Consider the following 12,888-nt stretch of genomic DNA (forward strand, 5'->3'; position numbering starts at 1 on the left):
ACCAACCTTCTAGGCTCTTCTGCTGGCACTGGTGCCATTTGATCATTAAATTTCAAAAACTGACCAATCAGAATCCCTCTGAAAATTGTACAAATTCATGTTTTATGATAACGTCAAATCATGGCTGGGAAGGAATAAGTGTGCGCATAAGGAAGAGGCTCTCCACAAGTTACATTACCGTTAACTTGAGTATAAGCCTGTCATACTGAGTTTTTTCATGTACTTTTTCCAGCCAAACACGTTGAAAGGTGCTCAGGAAGAAATTGCTAATTTTGTGTCTGAAGAAAAGCATACAGGTTTTCATTGAAGAAAGGCACAAGTTAAATTCAATAAAGTAGTTAGAAAGAATGTATTTGTAAACTGTGTATGAAAAATTGCCATGTACAACTTCGCTGTATCTATGTGCATATAGAGATGGCAGACAATTAGACAAATCTTTTTACAAATTCATTTCCTCAAAACAGCAAACAAATACACACACCTCAGAGAAAACATTTATGACATAAGACACTTTTGCAAAGCCATGTATATTCATTAGACAGAACACAAAATATTAGTATTTCCTAATGTAACTGATGCTCTTTTCGTTGAAAAATAAAAATATTTTAAAATACAACTATTTCTTTTGTATCTCCAGGCACTTCTCAGAAAGGGGAGTACAGTAGAAGTTAAAGTAATTTTTCTATGATTTAACAAGGACCTTCACATCAATAGACATATCAGTTTCTGAAATCTCTTACTGGAATGCCTAAAAAATGATACATCTAAGGATGTATTTTGAAGAAAATTAGATTAAAACATGAGATTATCATTAAATTATCAAACCAGGACAGAAAGCCACCTAAATCTCCAGAAAAATTTCAAAAGAGCTCATTATTCACTGAAGATATTAATCTTTTCTAGGATAAACAAAAGGATACCACCATAATGTTTGCGTACTGCCCTTTAAATTAATTGATTCTAGCACCAAATTTAGAACTAACGCTCCCAATATAAAGCTGCAACTCAAAGGAGGAAATATACGAGACAAGGAGAGCAGCATTTGAAACTCTGGTTCAAAGGGATTTACATAGCTACTAGAATTAATCATACCCCACTTGAAATAATCTCCCTCGGGTTCAGAGATGTCTTAACAACACAATCAATTTAAATGATGGAGAAAGTTGTAGGTGCATAATAGTGTGATAGCCTCATTTTCCTGTCAGAATCCTATGATTTATCTAGAAAAAAAAAAAGTGTCTATAAACTAATGAATTTTAAAACTTTGTTCTGCACTTATCAATTGAGCAATATACCTAGAATCCCTGCTCATTGCAGGGGGGGTGGACTAGATGACCTTTAAGGGTCCCTTCCAACTCAAATCATTCTGTGATTTTATGATTCCAAGACCAAAGTGGTTTTTTTTTTCGTTCTTGCCTGTTTTGAAGTGCAGACATCACAAATAATTTGCTAAAATAGTTGTATGAAGTTCATTTTTAGAATCTACAAGACAAAATAACTGGACAGATTTGCCTCACATTCATATTTAAATTAAGAGTAAACTCCACCACAAAATCTACCCTAAAGTTTGAGAAGAACCTTTTTAATACAGAATAGTTTTTAGTGAAAGTTATAGATAATGTAAATGTTCTATTTCAATGAATACTCCTTCGTATTTTCTTGACAATGAAAATACAGATTCATAACCGATTTGGCCCCTTGGCAAGTGTTCCATCAACCTCAAAAATAATAAATAAAAGTGGGGTTTTTAAAGGCAAAAATAAGATGAACCATGTTTATCATTTGAGTGCTCATATATATTGCAAACATATTAAGAATTTATAAAACCAGAATATGGTCTTAAAAAAAAAAAAAAAGCTCACAAAAATGTTATACTGAAATAGGTGCTGTTCATACCACTTCCTCTTCTTTTTCCAAACACAATTCTTGAAGATGAAATGGTTGATACTAGCCAGTTTGTTCTCATGTTGTACTTAAACCTTTTCATTTCTCTGGTTCTTTAAAGAATGCTTGGTGGTAGTGTGAAAACTTAGAAAAGTTATTATGGTCTAGAACTACCACTTTTTGTAAAGGAGGGGAAGTGTGCTTTTTACAGTATAACTGGCTTTTTTTTGTCTTGTGCAAACCTAATATTCTTCCAATGTGTTAGTGGCACAGCTACAGACCTTCAGCTGACATCAAGCATGTATGCTGGCTTTAATAAAGGCATTTAAAAATGCAATGCAACTCTTCTTTTAAATACTTTGCAAACAATCTTTGAACAAAAATATTAAACACGAAAGGTGAAAAAGTGCAGAAGGAGGTGAAAAACAAACTTAATTAAAGATGTGCTTAGGCTGCATCTGAATAAAAAGCAGCTTTGTTGAGAAGGAACGGGGTAAAGGAAAAGACCCCAATGCTGCATGGTCTTAAAATTTTGTTTAAAGGAGTAAATTGAGTCAGGCACAGGATGCACTTTATCTTGCACATTGTGGTATCTACATTCAACTGGAGTAAGCAGCAGAGCAACACACAAGTCCAAATATCAGTCTGCGCTGCTCTGCCCCAATAGCTGCTTTAATGCATAAAACATTCTGGTGTAGTAGCTAAAGATTGCGTCAGAGAAGCTAAAGAGCCTGAAGCATTCATGCAATAGGAGAGGAATAGCCATACAAAGTTAAAAAAAAAAGAGGAAAGAATACAAACACAGGAGAAACAGCAACCAATCAGAGGCAAAAAAGGGACAGAAACAGCAACATCTTAACAATTTTCACCGATTAACTTGAGGAACTATACAGAGTAACACGAACGAAGCATTTTCGTTTTGAAGCACTGTAATTCCTATGGTCTTTTCCCCCTCTGGTTATTTGTCATGAGAGAAGTATTCTGCTGCTGTGAGGAATTAGCTGATAACTAACCAACTCTTCTGTCTCTTAAACAAAATTACACAGGCATACACACAAGCAATATTTGCAATCAGAAAATTAAACAAAAGTTACGAAAAAATAAACCTTTAAGCTATTTACCTTGGGAGGTTGTATAACGGTGCCATTCTGAAACATGCAACAACAGCCCTTTTGCGTTGTTTTGACAGGAGTTTGTGCCAAACAGCTTTCTTCGATCTCAGTGGTTGTTCAACCTATGGGAAAATATCTTCTAGTACATACAATGGAAACTCTTCAACTTTTATTCAAAATTTCTTTTTAGCTAGTGGTTAATGCAGTATGCAATTTAGAAAATGTTATAAACGCTCCCCATCGTCTGAAAAAAAAATAAAAATGTTCTTTTGGGGTTCTACTTTGTTTTTTGTTTTTAAATTAGTAAGAAAAATATACTGAGGGCCTTATATATAGTACCTTTCACTTTATACAGAAAAGCTCAAAATGCCAGAGTATCTCATGTGTGGAACTCCCTTGGTAAAATTCCAGAAATTATTATTTTGTCTGTTTCTAATTATACATATTAAATTGTTCATGTGAACAAATTTTGGTGCTGTATCACTTGTGAATGAAATGGATTAACTTTATATGGGGAGAGTACAAAAGCCTTTTTGTACTAAATTGTATCATTTGAATGAACAGGCCATCGATTCAAAAGTTGCTACAGCATCCTCAGGTGCAGAAATAGGAGACAAGCTAAAACCAGTATATTAAAAATAACTGCACATGGAAAGATCTCTTCCTAAAATTACAGTTTTCAGCTACTGAATTGTGATGATTTGTATACTAAACTTCTCGCAACTGTTCACAAAGTTTTGCAGAGGTAAATACATCCTGAGCCTTCCCTGAAGCTAAATTGAGGCATTTCAACAGATTACATTAGAAACTTTGCATATATACACATCTGTGTGTGCGCGTGTGTGTGCACGTGCACAAAAATACTTTTTATCTGGAAACTTTAATAATGACACTCACTGAAGTCAAAATAATACCGACAAGGAAAAAACTCACACTACTTTAAAACAAACACAGGATAGACATTTAACTGTTTACCTGTTCCAGATGATACAGAGCAGCTGATATCCTCTGCACACGTTCCACATTTCTCTCAGGGTCAGTAGGTTCATCACTCTTCAAAATGTCTTTGTACAGATTTAACTGCCATTTTACAGCTGGATCATCAGACTAAAACCCAACATATTTTTTACGTAAGCTGATGAATGAAGACGCTGAATTTAGCTACCACCACTCTTATTCTGATACTATAATAAAGAATGTTATAGATACTCCCCCTTCACTTATCCCCTTTTAGTCAAAATTAACATCTGCTAGCTGCTCACAAAAACGGCATTAGATTCTGTATGCTGTTGGGTAACTGAACTCAATTCTTAAGCAACGTTCTGTATTTTTATTTCATGAAAACAAATAAAGTACCCTGGGACTTCTGTATCCCATTTAATTGCAATAAAAATAAGGAAGCACGCTTAGTACTGGAATTGAGTTGTTTTATGGAGTCTATAAAATACAGCTGGAATTTCAGTAGGTTAAGAGTTACAGCAAAAGGTTTTGGGTTTTTTTGCAAGACAGAAATAGAAAAAACGCATTAGAATTACTTAGTGTGTCCAATCTAAATATATGTAAGCATAAATTTATAGCAACTAGACAGTCATCTCCCATGACAGATAAATGAGTTACTCCTACTATGTTCAAAGACAGCAGGCAATAATATAAATTATTTATTATTTAGAGAATGGTGAGTACTCCATTTTGGTTATCACCTTTGACAGTGTATTCAGCATATAAAGAGTAAGAACATAAATGCGCTTGTAAAACTCTTAACTGTTAAGGTGACACAAGCTTTTCTTATTTTATCATAGTCACTGTAAAATTCCTATATTATTAGAAATACTATTTAGTCATTAGTGCAAGTTAAGTTCAAGAAGAGAAGCTGAAATACTATACTTTTAATTTTATTTTCTTCTTTGATCAAGTTGATTCTAAGTAATTATAGCTTTAAAATCACCAATATCTCAATTCTTTACACTTGTTCTGATAAACAAAACTATTACGACTTCCGTGTTCTAAAAGAGCACATCAGCATTTTTAAGACAGATTTTTTTGTATTACCTTTTCTTGCAAATGTAAGTTGTTACGTAAATGTTCTTTGACTTCATCATCAGTGTCCCTCTGTAGAAATGTAGAAATATTTTTTCAATTCAGGTTATGATTCCTTTTATAAGAACATGTACAACATAGAATAGCTATAATTTTAATATTGAAACTTAACCTCTCTTGTTTACAAAGTACAGAAGTTCCCAGAAGGGCCTGGGAAAAAGGCTTTCTTTAATTTTGACTGCAAAACAAAGATTAAACTTTGAAGACAATTAAAGCTACCTAATGGTATTTCAGTGTTTGGTTCAAATGAATATGCATATGTAAAAATGTATATTTGTATGCAAATGGAAAATGACATGGAAATGATGGCAGCTGTCTATACACACTGCTTTTTCTTGTGAAAGCACAGTTAGCAGCTATAATTGCTTACAGTACCTTGAGATATTTAATTATATTGACTGCTTAGATCTCTATGCCTCAAAGTTCAGTTTATAAAGTTCTGCTTATTTTCCATTAAAAACTATTACAAAGTATACACTTACATGGCTATATCTAGTCTTGGCCAAAGAGATGAGCTCTTGATCTCCAGGAGTACACATATTCAAACCAATAGGAAGCATCTTTTTAAGTGCCGCTACAATCAAGGATGTTTGTATGGAGTACAAATCCCCTCTACGTTTTGATTTCTTTCTCTCTTGATCTTGTCCTCCAGACTATAATTAAAAAAATAGAAAAGTAAATGACTGTAATTCTCTGATCACACACCTTTCCAACACGCTCTTCCCCTAATGGTCCAAAGAAACTATGTTCCTGATGTAGTAGTACAATTAATTAAAAATGCTACATCAGAGTAAGGGTGTACAGTCTTGAGCGGGAAAGGTAAAGGAATACTTTAGGTGTGTGCCAATGCAGAAACTGCAGTAACAGTAATGTTTTAATAGCAGTAATATACTTTGTGTGCATTCATACGTGTGAATGTAGCTATATTTTCTGGATCTTACCTCTCAAATCATATACAACCCTAAAATTAAAAGCTGAGTCAATCTCAGGGGACACTATTATTTCTCAACATTACAGAGATGTAATTCAGGATGTTTACATTTTTGTTAAAAACCTACATAAAGATAGTTATTCAGGGTCTGAATGAATGAATATTGTCTGATTTGTCTCAAATGAAAAAATACCACTATCTAAAAGACTTTGATTCAATGCAATAAAATGGCAATGAATTAGTGCCTCTGGGAAAAGCACTGCCCTTTGGCTTTGGCTAATATATGTAACTCTGGGACGAAAAATTAAGTCTTTTGCATCTTTGGAGATAATGAGGAACCGGAAAAGGAAAACAAAAGAGACAGAGAAGTAAACAGCACAGTGGAAAACATCTGCCCTATCTTCTTACAACAGACACTGTACAACAATATTTCACACACAACTTTCCACTTATGAGACAGCGAACCAAAATCTTTAGAACAGACCCATATATTTAATGAACATATGGTAAACAACAACATAAAAATAGCCCAGTTCTGAATTCTGTACCTAGATTAAACTCCTACTACGCTCAAGGGGAGTTTTGCCTAAGGTAAGATTTCAGGACTAGGCCTCCAGGCTTATACAATGCTACAAAATAGCAAATGCTTGCATTCAACCCTCCACATCCTTTTCCCTCTGTCAATTGAATTTTACTGACTACTATTTTTATAATGCATTGTGTAGTTCCGTATTAGGATACAACAGAATCCATTGCAATTCATTATTTACCAATTATTACTATACAATTATCACAGTAATCACTGGAAGAAAAAGAACCAACAGCCATACATATTCAACTCAGTGGTAAATTTTGGCAAATTCTGTCTTCGAGATGGTGAATCTGTGTACGTAGCTGGTGTTGAGCATTTTGCAGGTCAGAGGGAACACACAATGGATGTGGCTTCCTTTCTTAAGGAACTAACAATTGCAAGAGAGTACTTTGCCTCAAAGTTTTGCTTTTGGAAGTGCCTTAGAAATAGCAGTGATGTAATGGCTATAATAATGACTTTATTTGTACTCTACATTGACAGCAGACAGACAAATCCCACAATGTATCACTGTATTCCAGTGGCGTCACTATGCATCTTAAATAAGGAATAACAAAATATATAATAGATATATTTAAAAAAAAAGGAAACAAAGGAGAGATACTGGTTTACTTTTCTGCATCTTTATGCTTGAAGACATTTTACACATCCAATTTTCTTTATTTTCATTTGAGATTAATAACTAGGTATGAACAATATAGTTGAACCTTAAAACCTCAACATTTTAAAAACATGTAAAGAAGATCCATTCTGCCTTTGCAATCAAATTCTGCTGTCTGTGAATTCACAACTCCTGCTGGTAAATGTATAAGTAGAGTCACAGACAGAAACCTAAATGAAAATAAAATTATGCCTCTTTCAGTTTTAATATGCACCTATACGAGTAAACACAAAACCTTCGTTTCATATTTAAGGAGCATTGAATTGGATATATTTTCCCTAAATAATTAACTGTGCTAAAAGGACCTTAACAAGAAGAACGGTATAGTCTGGTTGCCTAACAGTACATAATAATCTTACTTGCTGAGGATTTAAACATACAAGTGGACATTTCTTCAACAAATATATACAGAAAGAGAATTATAGATTCTCCAGTAGATTCATAATAATTAAATATACAATCAAAAAGAAGAAAGAATTTATTTGTACTAGGAAAAAAAATCAGCTAAACCTTGTTATGATGGAATCAACTCTTTTAATATTTCCATCCCTCCTTAAATCTTCAATTCTCCACAATTACCATGAGAGCATTCATTAAATCCTACTTTGCATACCTGGGGAAGTTGGACAATAGCAAAGCATGAAATCAGGTCTATTAGTTTAGCACAACTGCTCACTTTTTAACTTATGCCTCCAATTTAAAAACTCTGCACAGCATCATGTGTGCTTCTTGGCACACAGGATGAAGGGAAAGATAAGAGGGTTTTATGCTCCATTTTGCTGTTCATTCTGCTTCGCTAATGAAGAACACACCACAGGTTGAAAAGTACTCATCTGTATTAGAAATTCATATTAAAAAAAAAGATAATATGAATGATGTAAAGGAAGATGAACTGTGGTTCACTGGAAATAAAGAATGCTTTGAATACTTAAATACATAAAAGAAACAAGTATTATTCAAAAGCTTTGCTACACCTCACATCTTTCATAAAGATCATTTTAATTTTGGCAAAATGTAGGATTCGAACTATACATTTTATTTAAACTTACTGGTTCTAATACAATCTTCTATTCATCTACAGACAGGTTATAGGTTATAATACATTTCTACCACATATTTTTCTTGAATATCATAAGCCAAATACATGTTTCCGATGACTCTACTTAGGCATTGCTTTTACAATGTCTGCTTCAATGTATTAGCAAAAAAATCAGAATGCAGAAAGACAGCAGAGGCGGAATGTACATCTAAAATAATTACAAAAGGTAACTTTACTACATTTTCACATTAAGCAACATGTGGGAGTCCCAAAGGGAATTTCAGCTGCTCTGGTCAAATACTGCCCCTTTGACTTGGAGAAAATTTATAGTAGGTGGAGCCTGGGCCTTCACTTTGTGACGCCACTGCTATGATCAATGGAAAAAATGCTTGGAGCCTGGTCATCTCTAAATCTAAAACAAAGACACATCATGCACTTTGACCTGTACCTTTACTTGCATGGCCTGTATGAAAGAAAAATAAAGGGAAAAAAACATAAGTAAAAGAGATGAAAAGATGGTAATTTTACAAGTTAGTAATAAACTTACTCAGCTTTATCAGGACAATAAAAAATTTATAAGTCTGTAGCTAAAACTATAGACTGGAAGTTTATAATCAAATGAGATCCTAGTGAAATAATTTTTATTCAGCTTAATCCTTACTAAATGATTGAACTTCTGAATTTATCTGTCACTACTCAGCACTACCATTTCTTGCTTCAGCATATAAGGAAGTACATCTAATAAGCAAGCACATCAATATACTAATCACTGCATCTTTTTCCAATATTGTTAAAAGGAGAAAGGTGTCTGGAACTCTGCATAGTCCGATATTGAAAAATATTCACCTCTTTATCCCACCAAAATGTGATTGAAAAAAATTATGTTTAGAAGTGGAAATCAAACTATCACTGTGAAGATGCAGCATTTCATTTATAGATGTATTTTTTCATTGCATACCTTGTTACTGTTTTGAAGACAGCCTGAGAGAAAACTTGATTTTAGCACTTATCTCTCAGCAGTACCCATTTTGAGAATACTATTATAAACTCAACCGTAACTGTCATACATACACAGTTTTTTTTCCTGTTTATTATGTTAATACCATAAATACACTTAAATAAACATGTATTCCATAGTCATCACTACATTATCATTGTGTCAGGCAATCTTAAGAAGATAACAAAACCATGTAGTTATGGTAAAATGGAAAAAAAAAAAAAAAATCAACTGTTACTCAAAAGTAACCTTGACCAGGCATGGGAAAATACTATAGAAAACTGTTGGTTAAAAACAAATGGAAAAAAAACATAAACACAAACAAGCCCCCTCTTCTGTGATATCTCTAACAGTAACTGTTTTCTTGTGATACCTGAATTAGTCTCAAAATAGCCAAGCTATTATTTAAATATCATTTATGGCCTACTATATTTATATCACGTAGTGAAGAAAACCAGCTACAAGTCAAGAAAAAAATGAAAGACTAAACATCAAATTAAGTGTTAAGCATCTTAGAATCTTCAATACCTTACTCAGACAAATAGCAAATTTTATTTGAAAATTTCAATTGCGTGAAATATGTAGATGCTGCACAGACATGGCTCAGCAGATATACACCAAATGTAAATAAAGACAAGATGTTAATTACATTTCATTTATTAGAGATGACCATGATTGTAATCCATTCATAATTTACCATAGTATTCTACAGGAAATGTTTTCTATGCAATTGAAATAGTCTCAAAGAAGAGATTTAAAATTCTTGCAAAAAATACTAACATGAAATTCTCTGATTATCATAAATCTGTAAATAATATGTATTACATATTACAAATGGGCACAAAACACGATGTTGTTTCATAATACAAACTTGGATTTTATGACTGCCTCAAACTTCTATAATAGGTCTATCCAAATGCTTTTTAAAAATAGATGCAAAAAAAAAAAAAAATTAGAAAATGAGGACCAGTCAAATAAAACTTCAGGAGCATATGCAACTGAGGTTATATATCCAGCCACACATTAATTTAGATTCCAAAACTTACACAGAAAAAGTGCCCACATACGTATTACACATTTATTCATGTGAATGTAAAAGTTTAGCCTTTTATACCAATTAACTATAAAACACAATAGGACATCATTGCATAAAAATCAAAATGCTATTTTATCACCAAACCTATGAAGGGTTCAAAAATAACAGATTAGTTGAGTTGAATGTGTTTAAATTCTCCATTTCAACACTTCTATCACAAATCTGTTATTTCAATGCAATCTAAGTTACCAGTCTCTCTCGGACTGCAAGTTCTCTAACTTACCATTCCCCTCCGAGCAATCTGCTGCCATTTTTTTAGAAAAGAAAAATTAAAAAACTTGCTCAGCTGTTAATACATTTATTTGAGAAAATATTAACAAAGTTAATATTGTATACTCAAAATACAACGGGAACTTAATCAATGTATTGATTGTAATGATGAATCATTCATTACCACTGCTATTAGCTACCAATATAATAATGTAATCCTAATCCTTCGTATTTTTTTTCTGCATATGGCATGTAAAGATATAGAACCTTCCATACATGATATATCACACCTTACACACTAGTACTACCACAGAATCTTGTATCTTAGGAAGAATACTAAACCTCTGTTGCAAGACAGACAGTTGTCTAAAGCAATCTGACATCAGCATGGGGCCTTACTCTTTTTAAGAGACCCCAAACTGTTCTGTCTTGGGCCAACTGTTAACAGTCAATGTTCATATTCACAGTTAGCTATACAGCCTCATGCTTGATAAATACTGGATATGACTACTTCCGCTAGAAAGAATGTAAATAAAGAGAAAAGTGCTAATTATTCTATTAGTGTTTTACTTCCTGAGCTGAAAGTTAATATTAAAGCAAGAAATTATAAAAGTAATGTTCCCTAATGTAATCTCCTCTACTGATTGTTCTCTGGGGATATAAAAAAGTATCAAACCTTGTAAGAAACCCTGAAATTCAGTTATTTACAAAAAATTCGTTTATAATTATACTGTTTATAATTATAATTCTTGTCTTTAAAAATATTATTGAGATCTAAATGTATACTTTCATGAATGTGATGGGTTTAGATCACTTTCACTATATATTATGAAATGTTATCAATTTCCTGCTTAGAAAACCAATACAACACTTCGAAAAGATGTCTCATGTATTGTGTCATGGTATTTAAGTCATCGTGAAACAAATGCCTATGTAAGTGATCAGCTGCTCTGCAATCATTCCTGCAGATATGATACCATGTTCATAAAATATTCAGTCATCAACAATACAATCTTTTATTTCTTCCTATATTAGCAATAACCATGCACAGTGTCCTTCAACACTACGATTTGATATTAATAAGCTTACAAAAAATTATAGGCATATAAAAAATTCATAATCTCCCAGTACTGTATACCCAGATGAAGAAAAGCACATTTACATATGTATCTACATCCCTGTTATGTATAAATATATTTATACAAGCATTTATACATAATATATCTGTATAGTTAAACATACACAACAGGCATTTGAAAATGCACTCTCAAAAGCAAACTCTCTAGCTTGGGTCATGTAGCTTCTTGATGTTGAATTCCTGTGATTTTATCCAAATTGGGGCAGTATGAGGGGTATCTATTCTTTGTTTTCTAAAGATTTGTTTTGTCATTCCTGCCATGCCAGACTAACTAAAATATGACACTAACAGTTTACAACATATTATCCTATTGTCAATACTGCAGTGAGACACAATTTATATTAAATATGAATCACCTGATTCTAATCTATCATGTTTTTTAAAAAGTACACCTAATTCTTGGCTTCTCAGGCCAGTTCTAACGTATAAATATTGAAGTATCTGTATTAAATATAAATGTAGTTATTGACATATGATAAAAGTACAGAGCTACATGTTAGACTGCGTTATTGTTCAACTGATCATCAAATAGCCTGGACTGTGCCCACTACTCATCTTGCTAATGAGGGTAATACAAACATTTCAATTTTATGACATAATGTCAAGAAGCTGTATCTTGAAAACAAGAACATAAATTAAAATTTTCCTTTTCTCATATGGAATTCTCTATGTAGTTTGAATTGCTGTTCAGTTCATGAACTAATGACAAGCAGAAAATCTGTTATTTTTGCTTGTAAACTTTCCAGTATCAGGGTTTGGCTTAACAAAGTTTCAAAATTTTAAAAAATATAATAGAAAAGAAGCAAATATTTTTTAAGAGAATTAAGAAATGTAATGGCACATCTTATCTGACTCTCTATTGTCTAAAGTTGGACTTACAGTAGCTAGGGTACAGACAATCAAATATAATGAAATACAAAACAATAAACCACACCACTTCACGGAATCACAGAATTTTCAGAGTTGGAAGGGACCTCTAGAGATCATCTAGTCCAACTCCCCTGCTAAAGCAGGATTGCCCAGAGCACATTACTCAGGACTGCATCCAGGTGGGTTTTGAAAATCTCCAGAGAAGGAGACTCCACACCCTCCCTGGGCAGCCTTCTCTGGAACACTTTCAAAATAGGATTACTC

The 12,888-nt window shown here is 33.0% G+C and overlaps 1 protein-coding gene across 1 annotated transcript in view; it reads right to left on the minus strand.

Annotated features, from left to right (window-relative positions):
• Window positions 1–12,888, minus strand: part of RYR3 (ryanodine receptor 3) — a gene marked incomplete at its 3' end in the record, with an annotated part of 183,209 nt that overhangs the window by 17,043 nt on the left and 153,278 nt on the right. Inside the window, exons 70-74 of the mRNA XM_009886997.1 lie at window positions 8,762–8,776; window positions 5,576–5,746; window positions 5,046–5,105; window positions 3,972–4,103; window positions 3,006–3,118 (exon numbers count right to left, since the gene is read on the minus strand). Of these exons, the coding sequence (XP_009885299.1) occupies window positions 3,006–3,118; window positions 3,972–4,103; window positions 5,046–5,105; window positions 5,576–5,746; window positions 8,762–8,776 (491 nt within the window). The remainder of the gene's footprint in view (window positions 1–3,005; window positions 3,119–3,971; window positions 4,104–5,045; window positions 5,106–5,575; window positions 5,747–8,761; window positions 8,777–12,888) is intronic.

This window comes from Charadrius vociferus, unplaced genomic scaffold (assembly GCF_000708025.1).
Source record: "Charadrius vociferus isolate BGI_N301 unplaced genomic scaffold, ASM70802v2 scaffold14, whole genome shotgun sequence".
In the NCBI taxonomy this organism is placed as follows: domain Eukaryota; kingdom Metazoa; phylum Chordata; class Aves; order Charadriiformes; family Charadriidae; genus Charadrius; species Charadrius vociferus.